Source organism: Mandrillus leucophaeus, unplaced genomic scaffold (assembly GCF_000951045.1).
Source record: "Mandrillus leucophaeus isolate KB7577 unplaced genomic scaffold, Mleu.le_1.0 Scaffold283, whole genome shotgun sequence".
Classification (NCBI taxonomy): domain Eukaryota; kingdom Metazoa; phylum Chordata; class Mammalia; order Primates; family Cercopithecidae; genus Mandrillus; species Mandrillus leucophaeus.
Window position 1 is genome coordinate 672,327 of NW_012102954.1, and position 12,956 is coordinate 685,282.

General features: G+C 38.6%; 1 protein-coding gene across 3 annotated transcripts in view; it reads right to left on the reverse strand.

Annotated features, from left to right (window-relative positions):
- Positions 1-644: 644 nt before the first annotated feature.
- HPSE (heparanase) overlaps positions 645-12,956 on the reverse strand; it is a 44,200-nt gene continuing 31,888 nt past the window's right edge. For 2 of the 3 annotated variants that reach the window (XM_011985432.1, XM_011985433.1), the window contains 3 exons: positions 11,560-11,678; positions 10,398-10,544; positions 645-3,676 (listed from right to left, as the gene is read on the reverse strand). In XM_011985432.1, coding sequence (XP_011840822.1) covers positions 3,517-3,676; positions 10,398-10,544; positions 11,560-11,678 — 426 coding nt within the window. In that variant the 3' untranslated portion in view covers positions 645-3,516. The remainder of the gene's footprint in view (positions 3,677-10,397; positions 10,545-11,559; positions 11,679-12,956) is intronic. The other variant, XM_011985434.1, reaches the window with a different exon arrangement.

The window sequence follows — 12,956 nt, forward strand, 5'->3', positions numbered from 1 at the left end:
CAGTGAGCCATGAGCATGCCATGCCACTGCACTCCAGACTGGGTGACAGAGTGAGACCCTGTCTCAAAAAAAGAGAAAATAGAAAAGAAAAAAAAATTATCGTTTGACTCCCAAATGAGATGTAAAAGTGACTTTCAAGTTTAACAGATACAATCATTAACTATAATTGCTTCAGGCCTTAAAACAATTTTATGTGGAACTGGTGTTCTTTATAGAAATTGTAATTGACAATAATGTGACTATAAAATGATAGCTGATGAGAAATAAGAGAATAGTAAAAGACAAATTTTGGGAGGCATCCCCTGCGCTTCTCAGTAGTGCTGGTGGAACTGAACGCTCATTGCCTACGGCAACAAACTCAACAGCAAAAATTAATACTGGCTCTTTGTTCTCCTCCATCTCATGCTCCCTGATCTCTCATTCCTTATTCCCAAATAACCCACCTGACCCCAAGTCCTTGTCTCAGACTGTGCATCGGAAAACCCTCACTTCTGATACCTAATAGTATAACAAGGGGTGAAACCCAACACACTAGTGGTTCTATATCCTGTTTTCAGGTATAAACAAAGCAGTGAAGGAAAACAAGGCTTCCAAATGTAGGAATCTGTAGGCTTTAGCTTTACTAAAAGAATAGTCATACAATATCAAAGTTATAAAAATTACTTTATTTCAAATGTGAAAATATAAAAACCACTTACATATAAACTTTAAGAGTACTGAAAGATCTAACATTTAATTTTCAGCTTTAGCTCCTTACAAATGTACTTAAATTGAATGGAATTAACCTAAGTGTCCATCAACTGATGAGTGGATAAAGAAAATGTGGTGTATATATATATATACCATGGACTATTACTCAGCCATAAAGAAGAATAAAATAATGTATTTTGCAGCAAGTTGGATGGAACTGGGGGCTGTTATCCTAAGGAAAGTAACTCAGGAATGGAAAACCAAATACTGCATGTTCTCACTTATAAGTGGAAGCTCAGCTATAGGTACACAAGGACATACACAGTGGTATAATGGACATTGGAGACTCAGAAGGGAGGAGGATAGAGGGGGCTAATGGATGAAAAATTACCTATTGAGTGCAATGTACATCACTCAGGTGACAGGTACACTAAAAGCCAAGTCTTCACCACTATACAATTCAACCCTGTAACCAAAAAGTGTGTACCCCTAAAGCTATTAAAATAAAAAATTTAAAAGATACTATATTCATAACAGGCATAAATATAAAGAATATTAATCCTTAAGAGGGGAAAATATTACATTTTGTCACTGCTAAAAAGTGCAGAACTGCAGTGTTCAGTTTGTAGACTGACCAACACCCTCTCCATTCCAAAGGATTACTCAGAGACAACTATAGGAACCTCATTGTTGTTGGCAGTGACTGGTGAAATGGCCACATTACCCATTTCTAAATAATAAGACATGAGGAGACATGAGGAGAGGTTTGCTGTGAGAAACTCTGAAAAAGAGTTATTCAAGTCTATGAAGAAGACTAAAAAAATGACTCATTTTCTTCCTCTGGTTGCTATGAGGTCTGAAGGGGCCCTTGGAACAGGTACAGCCATCATGCTACCAGAGTCTGAGAATGAAGCCAACACTAAAGATGGCAGAGCAGAGAGCTGGGAAGAACTAGATCCCTGGTGACATACTGAATTGCTGGAGCCTGGCCTGTTTGAACATCTAGTTATGTGGGAATGTACATTTCCTTATTGTTTAAGCCATTTGCATCAGGAGTTTCTGTTACTTGCAGCCAAAAGCTTCCCAACTGAAACAAGGATTAAAGGTAGAGAAAAAGTAAATATTAACAGATGGTTATAAGGTATTGAGTGTTTTCTAAAATTTGTCCTCTTGATGAATCAATTTCATTTATAGTAATTTTAAGTTTATAGAATGTCTTCCCCTCTGAATTGTCATTAATCATTTTTTATACTATCACATCTAACAATCTGTTCTCTCACATATTATTGCTCACAAAGACAAACCAAAAGAAGAAAATCAGCAAAATCTAGCTCTCTTTTAAGGTGCAAATAGATAGTTTCTCTTTTACAACCAGTTTCACGGTGATGGCAGTACACTTTTTCTGATGGGAGCCTGTAGAGATGGCACATGAAGGAAAGAATTCTAGAATCTTCTAATTCATTTTGAAAGATAAATATACAGCTAAGCACCTTCTTAAAACTCATAATATATCCTTCACGTCCTTGCTTCCTGGCCATATTAGGAGCATTCACATACATTTTTAATAACTTTCGTTTTTTTGAGATGGAGTCTTGCTCTGTCACCCAGGCTGGAGTGCAGTGGCACAATCTCGGCTCACTGCAACCTCTGCCTCCTGGGTTCAAGTGATTCTACTGCCCCAGCCTCCCAAGTAGCTGGGACTACAGGTGTGCACCACCACACCCGGCTAATTTTTGTATTTTTTAGTAGAGATGGGGTTTCACCATGTTGGCCAGGTGGTCTCAAATTCCTGATATCAGGTGATTCGTCTGCCTCCGCCTCCCAAAGTGCTAGGATTACAGGTGTGAGCCACTGTGCCCAGCCATTTTTAATAACTTTAAATAAAGACTGGGTGCAGTGGCTAATCGCTGTCCCCACAGGTATTAAAGTCTTTCACTGACTAGCAACACTGCATAGAGGTAACATCAAATGATCTCCTGCTGTACCATGTTGTACTCCCAAAGAAATCCCAGCACCTGGAAGGCCAAGGTGGGAGGATCAATTGAGTCCAGGAGTTCAGGACCAGCTTGGGTAACATAGCAAGACCCCATCTCTACAAAAAAATTTTAAAAAATAGCTAAGTGTGACGGCATGTGTTTGTGGTCCTAGCCACTTGCGAGGCTAAGCAGGCGGATGACTTGTGCCCAGGAGTTAAAAGGCTGCAGTGAACTAAGATTGCACCACTGCACTCCAGCCTGGGCTACAGAGTGAGGGCCTGTCTCAAAAATAAAACACTGCTGGGTGTGGTGGCTCACGCCTGCAATCCCAGCACTTTGAGAGGCTGAGGTGGGTGGATCACTTGAGAACAGGAGTTGGAGACCAGCTTGGCCAATATGGCAAAACTCCATCTCTACAAAAAATACAGAAAGTAACTGGGTGTGACGGCACATTCCTATTATCCCGGCTACTCAGGAGGCTGAAGCAGGAGAATTGCTTGAAGTTGCAGTGAGCCAAGATTGCACCACAGCACTCTAGCCTGGGTGACAGAGAGAGACTCTGTCTCAAAATAAATAAATAAATAAAAAATAGAACAAAACTTTACATAAAAGTAAAACATGCAAAATGCTAAGCAGTATTTGGAACAAGGTATTATTAGCTATTATTATTAGCAGTGTTCTACCTAGAGAGATCAAAATACTGTGCTAAATCTAGCACTGAGAGTGTCCCAGTGTCTCTCAAGCACCCACTAGTTGCTTTGTAAGGTATCTGCTTCCTTTCCTATAACTTGAGTTGCTTTACTCTTAGTACACTTGAAAAATTCAGTGTCAGGACTAGTATATTTTATTTTCAGACGCAAGCAGCAACTTTGGCATTTCTTATCACAAAAAAACTATATGAGAAAGCTGGCAAGCCCAGTGAACTTCCTGGCCGGAGAGGTTTTTCCATTAAAGGTGGTAAAGTTTGATCATCCACCATCTTTAGAGTTTGACCATTGAGTTGGACAGCTCTGCAAAGGGGAAAGATACACCGAGTTAACCAAGTGGTGCAAGCCCCACCTGTCCCCTACAAAAGTCATGAAATCTTTATTAGACCAAATAAACTTTTGTGTGTGTGTGTGGCAGCCTATGTTATATAACTTGTATTTCAACACTGTATCAGTTAGTCATTTGACTAGATAATCTTTTGAGTAGTTATGATAGAGACCATATGGACCCCAAAGCCAGAAATACTTACTGTCTGGCCCATTACAGAAAATGGAACACACACAATCTATACTAGGCAATATGATGGTGGTATTAAAAGGATAAACATGACACACCTTCTGGAATGGTGGCTATTTTATTTAATGGCCAATAATTGAAACTATTTCCATATAAAGCAATAGATATGTAGAATAGAATGCAGTTTCTATGAATTTAGCATAAATGGTAGCCAATGAAATTTCTCACTTGTAACTATGCCCATAAACTGTCTAACTCCCCTCTCCCCGCCAGAGGTAATGCATTCATTTTCTTACTATTATTAAGAAATTTTGGTAGAATGCTGTGGTGAACCAAAAACAATTTGGCTAAACTACAGAACATTTTATATTTCCTATGTATTTCACTATTGGAATTCAAATTAAAAACTGTTGAATGTTTTTAAAAATTAAGGAAAAATGTTATTTCTTATACACACATTATTATTTAAATCAAATTAATGCATATTCACAGAAGCAAAAAAATATGGACAAGAGCTTATGAAGAAAAGTTTTAGTCAGCTGTAGATCTATTGATATTTTCATAATTCTAAATAAGATGCTTATATCCCTTTTCCTCAAATATGTTTTATATTGTGAACCAAGTTAGCACTCTTTAAATATTGAAAACTTGTAAGATTAGGCTGAGCACGGTGGCTCACACCTGTAATCCCAGCACTTTGGGAGGCTGAGGCAGGCAGATCGTTTGAGGCCAGGAATTCAAGATCAGCCTGGCCAACATGGCAAAACTCCATCTCTTCCCAAAACTACAAAAATTAGCTGGGCATGGTGGTGGGTGGTGTGCACCTGTAGTCCCAGCTACTCAGGAGGCTGAGACATGAGAATCGTTTGAACCCGGGAGGCGGAGGTTACAGTGAGCTGAGATTGCACCACTGCGCTCCAGCCTGGGTGGTAGAGTGAGATTCTGCCTCAAAAAAAAAAAAAAAAAGAACCAAAAAAACAATGGAGAATGTATAAGATTAGTTACTGTCAGAGTTATATTTATATCATTTATGTAATACATGTAATGTATGTAGAACACTGACAACAGTGTCCTTTATATAGTAAACACTATAAAAGTATTATCTATCATCATTATTATTACTCAGATAAATATACAAAAAGTAACCTAAGTCACCATAACCGTTTTAAACATTTTGATGTATATCCATTCTTTCATCTATTTTTTAATGTACATGTATACAGTCATATGCCACATAAGGATGTTTTGGTCCACTACGGACCGCATATATGAGCGTGCTCCCATCAAATTATAAAATTATAATTCCTATTGCCTAGCAATATCATAGCCATTGTAATATTGTAGCACAACACATTAGTTTTCTATGTTTAGATATGTTTAGATACACAACTACTTAACCCAATGGTAACTTGTATATTCACTACAGTAGCATGCTTTACAGGTTTGTAGCCTAGGAGCCACAGGCTAGTCATATAGCCTGGATGCATAGTAGGCTAGACCGTCTAGGTTTGTGTAAGTTCACTCTATGATGTTCACACAAGGATGAAATCACCTATCGACACATTTCTCAGAAGGTATCCCCATCATTAAGCAACACATCACTGTACACACCTTTTTTTTTTTTTTAACTTAAGTATGGGTATACTGTATTTTCTTAAAACTTGATTCTTCCCCCTGCCCCAGCACATCCTTTTTCTCACACTATTTTTTTTTTTTTTTTTTTTGAGACGGAGTCTCGCTCTGTCGCCCAGGCTGGAGTGCAGTGGCCAGATCTCAGCTCACAGCAAGCTCCGCCTCCCGGGTTTACGTTTACGCCATTCTCCTGCCTCAGCCTCCCGAGTAGCTGGGACTACAGGCGCCCGCCACCTCGCCCGGCTAGTTTTTTGTATTTTTTAGTAGAGACGGGGTTTCACCGTGTTAGCCAGGATGGTCTCGATCTCCTGACCTCGTGATCCGCCCGTCTCGGCCTCCCAAAGTGCTGGGATTACAGGCTTGAGCCACCGTGCCCGGCCTTTCTCACACTATTAAACATTCATCCACTACCTAATTTTAATGTCTGCACAGGATTCCATGGTGTGAGTATATGATTTACTTAATTCTCTAATGTTAGATATTTTTCCATGTAGCATTATTATATATATTTTTTCACTTAAAAAAATCTCTCACACCCTGTCCTCATTAAGCATCAGTGAGCAGAAAAACTGGTTTCCATTTTGACCTAATGAGATGCTCAGTCCTGGGTTCTGTAACTTAAGACATATCAGTAGCATGTGCATGATTGTGGCAGAGGCTAACATGCCTGCATTGCAGTTGTACTCAGTCTACATGAGTTGGTTTTGTTTAAAAGCCTGTATCACCTCAATTTTTAGATGGGGAGAAGGAGGAAATGCCATGACCATCATCAGGAAACCACAAACAAAAACAAGTCTTGAAAATATCTCCAACTGACAGTGTTAAGAGCCTGTTCTGCATGAAATTAAGAACTTTGCAAGAGTACACACAAAAGTTTTAGATACGCTCTTGGAGAGGATATTTTGCTACAAAGTTTAAAGGTAAATCTGGTCATTGCGAATTAATCCTGCTGTGGATAAGACGAGGTAGATGGGCAAGATATTATACCATTAGGCTATATTGTTTAATCAGCTGTACATTTATCTAAAAGATGTTACACATCTATCAAGGGTAAGCTTAATGTATGCTGATTATTTTCACATCAGGCTGGGCAATGAGGATGGGGTTTAATTTGGGTATAGTGTCTTATTTTATATTCTGAAGTCAATAACATGATGACAAAGAAATAGAAGATGTTTGTCAAATTTCAGATGAAATGAAGCTAGAAGTGATTAGCAAGCAACAGATTCAGCAGAAGTGGGGATGCTGGGCAAAATTTATGAGATAAATATAAAATACTGCCTTTATGTTAAAAGTATGTTCATTCAGTCCAGATAAGGTGGGTCATGCCTGTAATCCCAGCACTTTGGGAGGCTAAGGCAGCAGGATTGCATGAGTCCAGGAGTTGAAGACTAGCTTGGGCAATATAGTGAGACCTCGTCTCTATTTTTTTAAAAAAAAGTTCATTTAAATATTTATTAAATACTTACTATGCAGGACTCTAATAATTTTTAGGGCTGGGTGCAGTTATTCATGCCTGTAATCCCAGCACTTTGGGAGGCCGAGAAAGATCACTTAAGCTTAGGAGTTTGAGACCAGCCTGGGCAACATAATGAGACCTTGTCTCTACAAAAAATTAAAAAATTAGCCAGATATGGTAGCATAAGCCTGTGGTCTCAGATACTCGGAAGGCTGAGGAGGAAGGACCACTTGAGCCCAGGCAGTGGTGGCTGCAGTGAGCTGTGATGGCACCACTACACTCCAGCCTGGGAGACAGAATGATATCCCTGCCTCAAAAATAATAATAATGATAGTAATGATTTTTAAAGGTGACTGCTATTTAACTCTCTGAGGTTGTTAATACGAGCATGCATACAGACTGTGCGCTCGTAAACTTATCTAGGATACTTTTTTGCAAAATTTTAAAGACAAGAAGAGTATAAGTAATATATACTCATCAAAGAGAATTTAGGGGAATAAAACATTGTCTATAATTTCACCAGTTTTCCAATTATAAAACATGAAATGTGTGATCAGAATGTAATAGGGGCAGGGCACGGTGGCTCACGGAGGTAATCCCTGCACTTTGGGAGGCTGAGGTGGGTGGATCACTTGAGTTCAGGAGTTCGAGACCAGCCTGGCCAACATAGTGAAACCCCATCTCTTTGAAAAACACAAAAATTAGCCAGGTGTGGTGGTGGGTGCCTGTAATCCCAGCTACTCGGCAGGCTGAGGCAGGAGAATCTCTTGAACTAGGAGGCAGATGTTGCAGTGAGCCATGATCTCTCCACTGCACTCCAGCCTGGGCAACAGAGCGAGACTCCACCTCAAAAAAAAAAAAAAAAGTAATAGGGTCTACTAAATACAGCAAAAAGAAGAGTCATTGGAGAAATTGGTCATAGTTAGCCTAAAGTGAAGACAATCCAATTTGCCTTCAAACACTTGGGAATTATTCCAGAGAAAATGAGGTATTCAGCATTCCTCCAAATTAGGGGTGGCAAACTCAAATGACACAAAGGCCAAGAAAGTGATAGGTGCAAGAACAGTAGGACAGATGTAAGATAATAGGGTCAGGAAGAGACTGCAGAGAGCTGCAAAGCTGAATGACCTGTCTAAAGTATACAATCCCCATTCAACTCCAGCTAGTTGGGAAAGCAAGCCCAGAGTTGCCATAGTATCCATTTTTAAAGAAAAGCTGGAGATTCAGATATTTTAATAGCTGTCAATTTTTCGATGCTGACAATTAACTAAAAACAAAACACAAAGTGCATGCCAACCTCCCCTACCAGAAAAAGGGGAGGGGGGAAATCCTCCAAACTAACTTGTCCACAAGAATGAGGTATAGTTTCCCACCTCTCCTCTAGAGAACAGAACTAAGAGCAGCAAGCGAAGGCACCGAGAGGCTCACTTTATCCTTGCCAGACAGAATAGTCACCCTGAAGGGCTTTCCATGGGTAGTTGGACTAAAATGATCTCTTATGATGCTTCCAACTCTACAACTGTTATTCAATTACTTCAGAAAATTATTTTTTATCAGCAGCAAACACAAATATGCTAAAAAAACAAAACAAACAAACAAACAAAAAACCATTTCAAAAAGGGTCAGAACCTAAATTGAAAAAAGTATCTGTTACCCAAAAATGCATTATTTACAACAAGGGGAAGAAAATATTTAAACAGTAGGAAAATGGTTAACTAAACCATGGTAGTATTTTATAAAACATACGGCCCATTAAAAATGTCTACAAAGGGGCCAGGAAATGGTGGCTCACGCCTGTAATCCCAGCACTTTGGGAGGCCAAGGCAGGCGGATCACCTGAGGTCAGGAGTTCAAGACCAGCCTGGCCCATATAATGAAACCTCATCTTTACTAAAAATATAAAAATTAGCCAGGCGTGGTGATGCGCGCCTGTAATCCCAAGTACTAAGGATCCTGGCTGAGGTGAGAGAATCGCTTGAACCTGGGAGGCGGAGGTTGCAGTGAGCCTAGATCACACCATTGCATTCTAGCCTGGGCGACAGTGAGACTCTGTCTCAAAAAAAAAGAAAAAAAGAAAAAAGTGTCTACAGAGGCTATGTTGGAAAGGCTCTTGGGAAGACTTCCAGATCTTTCCCCCAACCCTGCCTTTTTCCTATTACATGTTATATATAGTAAATATAAAGCATATAGTTTTACTATATATATAGTATATATATAGTATATAACTATATACTATATAGTTATAGTAAAATAAAGCATAGAAGGGAAAAAAATAAAAGAGCAGTACCCAGTGTTAATAATGTTTATCTGTGGGGGATAGGACTTTGAAGAAAGCATGCTTACTGTACTGCCTCAAGTTCTGAGGCTAATAGTCCTGGAAAACATCACTTATGTGGCATTTGCAAAGATGGGAGGAGATGGTGAGAATTTTGTAAACTCTTAATATTTATTTATTTATTTATTTTTGAGACAGGGTCTCACTCTGTCACCCAGCCTGGGTGACAGAGGCACCATCACAGCTCACTGCAGCCATGACCCCCTGGGCTCAAGCAATCCTCCCACCTCAGCTTCCCAAGTAGCTGGGACTACAGGCACGCGCCACCATGCCTGGCTAATTTTGGTATTTTTTTGTAGAGAGAGTTTCACCATATTGCCCAGGCTGGTCTCGAACTCCTGGGCTGAAGCGATCCGCCCGCCTCAGCTTCCCAAAGTGTTGGGATTACAGGCGTGAGCCACTGCTCCAAGCCTGTAAACTCTTTTTATGTTCCAATATGAGAGTAGTCATGAGAAAGGAACTCCTTCCAACATATATTGAACAGAAACCTCAAAATATTTATATGTCTAAATCTTCAAGACTCATTGTCATTTTTGGCACTCCACTGAATACAGGCTTTTATAAGATGTAGTCAATAATTGGTTTTTGAAACCAAAATATATGAGAATCTACTTAAGAAGTACATTGTAGCTATTCTTTTTCTTACTCTAACCAATAAAAATTAATGCTATAAAAGAATCACACTGATCTCACATGGTATGACATTTTATACCAACCCACATACCTTTAACAGCAATTATAAACAGGTATATTTTGCTTTAGTGAATGTGTTACCAAGAATTATGTCTTTTTAGAGTAAATAATTTAAATGCGTTGAGTGGATCTTGATATGTCAAGTTATTTTGAAATACACTTATTCTCTAAGATAACTGCTAGTTTGTGTTCACATCCTTTTGCTTTAGACTCTTAGGGTGAGTTATACTCATATTAGTAAGTATTCATACATAAATTTCCTGAATATGAAGAATTATTAGAACTTGAAATAGCTGACTTTGTTTTTTGCTCCCTGTCCAAACTCTTTGTTCTGATAAACACCAACAAATTTATTGAAAGTTTGGAATGAACAAGGAAAATTACTTACTTGGAAAGTAATCCATGAGGTCCCAAAGGTCTTAGAAGGTATTTATCCACTTGCTTGTCAAAAAAAGGATAGGGTAACCGCAAGTACTTGGTGACATTATAGAGGTTTATGGCATACAGAGTTAAATCTCCTTCTTTATACATTGGACTAAAAGCAAGCAATAAAAATATTTATTAATTTAAGCAATTAAAACTCAATTACAAATGGAATCCTAAGTATTAGTATCCATAATGACAATCCATAATGCATCCTAAGTATTAGGATCCATAATGACAGTGGGCGCTCTTAGTATCCTTCTTTTATGATCATATTAGACCACTAGTGTGGTCCTATTTTGAAAACATGATTAAAAACATTGCCCTTCATGCTTCCAATGTCTGGGCTAGAGCACGCTGAGATCCTCACAGCTCTGCCAGCTAGGTTGCTAGGAAGCCAGCCAGACTATCCATTTACAGACATAGGAAGGTAAAAGGCAAATTGTATGGGTTCATGTGAATTCACATTATAAACAATAAAACAGGGGCTTTTCCTAACCTTATAAAAAGACTGAAACAAATAAGAACATTAAATCTACTGACGTTTCTTATGAATTTATCCATTCAAACCATTCCCCTTGCTACTTCCCACTGGGGTCCTCACTATCCACAGAGTTCCCAGTCACCAATAATCGGAAATAGTAGATGGTCTTTTTTGGTTAGAATTAGTATTTCAGTATCGTCTTATCAGGAATGATAGATTGAAACCTATCTAGAGAATATTCCTGAGATTTAGGAACATTTTTTGCTACCTAAAGCAAGAGTATGAAGCTACAAAAATCTCTATGTCTTCTCAACTCCAGAAACTGCGGTCACAACTTTTGACAATAATATTGTTGTTGTTATTGTTCTCCTCTTCAAGAATCACTTGAACCTGGGAGGCAGAGGTTGCAGTGAGCTGACATTGCACCACTGCACTCCAGCCTGGGTGACAAAAAACAACAACAATAAAAGTATCATTTTTCTTTTAAAAATAAAATAAAATAAAATCATTGTATAAAACTTTACTAAATTGCAACCGCCTACACTTATGCAATGTATAGATACATGCAACAGGGTGTTTGAGTCAAGTTACGTGCTTACCCACTAAAACTTGATGATTGGTAAAGGGTGTATCTCATACTTACTTGTCAATGTTTGTGCAATGAAGGTATACTCGAAGGTTCCTTCTCTTTGGGCCTTTCACACTTGCCATTAACACCTTGGTGCCCACCAATTTCTTGAACAGAAGAGATAGCCAATAATCCTAGTTGTGGTGGTTGGAGACAAAAATAGATCTTTACTTACTTCCTTATTTAAGAAAACCAGTGGCAAGCAAATAGTTATCCTACAAATAGTATCACTGTTATCCTGGGAGCATTTAAATAGGATTCATCTTTTTTTTCCTCACATGTGACCACCATGAATCTGACAGCAGTATCTTGCTTGCTGCTGTTTAGCACTGGAGGACACAATTCAAAAGGCCATATCCTCCAGGGCATATCTGTCAAGAATGATCAGAGTTTAAGTATCCTTGGTTATCGTTCATCTGAGAATTCAAAGCAAAGCTCAAAGCCAACCTTTTAGACACACACACACACACACACACACACACACGTACACACTCACAAAGGCAAATTTTTAAAGTAAAACTTTTGTCTAAGAGACAAATAATTTCATTTAGGCCAGACACAGTGGCCAAAGTGTAATCCCAGAATTTTGGGAGGCTTAAGTGGGTAGATTGCTTGAACTCAGGAGTTCAAGATCAGTCTGGGAAACATGATGAAACCCCTTCTCTACAAAAAATACAAAAAATTAGCCAGGTATGGTGGTGTGCACCTGTAGTTCCAGGTACTCAGGGGGCTGAGGTGGGAAGATCACCTGAGCCCAGGAGGTCGAGGCTGCAGTAAGCCATAATGCGCCACTGCACTCCAGCCTGGGAAACTAAATAAAAGAAAAAAAATTTCATTTAAAACCTTATTCCCCCCACCCCAATGAAGTAATGGATTAGGCAATGGTCATCACTAGCTATCAAGATCAAAACCAGACACAACCAGACATTATGTGCTTCCAGAAGCACATAATAAAGCATTCTTGCAACAAACAAACAAGCAAAAAAACAAAAAAACAACCTGAATAAACTCAAGCTTCTAGGTATAACTACTAGTTTACAGGAAACATAGGGGACAGAGGAACATGCTAAATGATATCACACGAATAAATTTAGCAAACTCCAGAATGTAGGAAATACTATAGAACAAATTACCTGTTTTTTCACATTAATAAATTACAAGAGATGAAAGAAAGGGAGGAAGAACTTAAAGATGAACAAACTTAAGAGACAAATCAACCAAATGCAATATATGAACCTTGTTTGGATTCTGATTTGAATAAACTATCAACAATATTTTAGACAATAAGGAAAATGTAAGACACTGACAAAATATTTGGTGATACTAAGGAATTATTGTTAATATTTAAAATATGATAAAAGTAGTGTGTTTTTACAAAAATGATACATACTAAAATATACACACACACACAC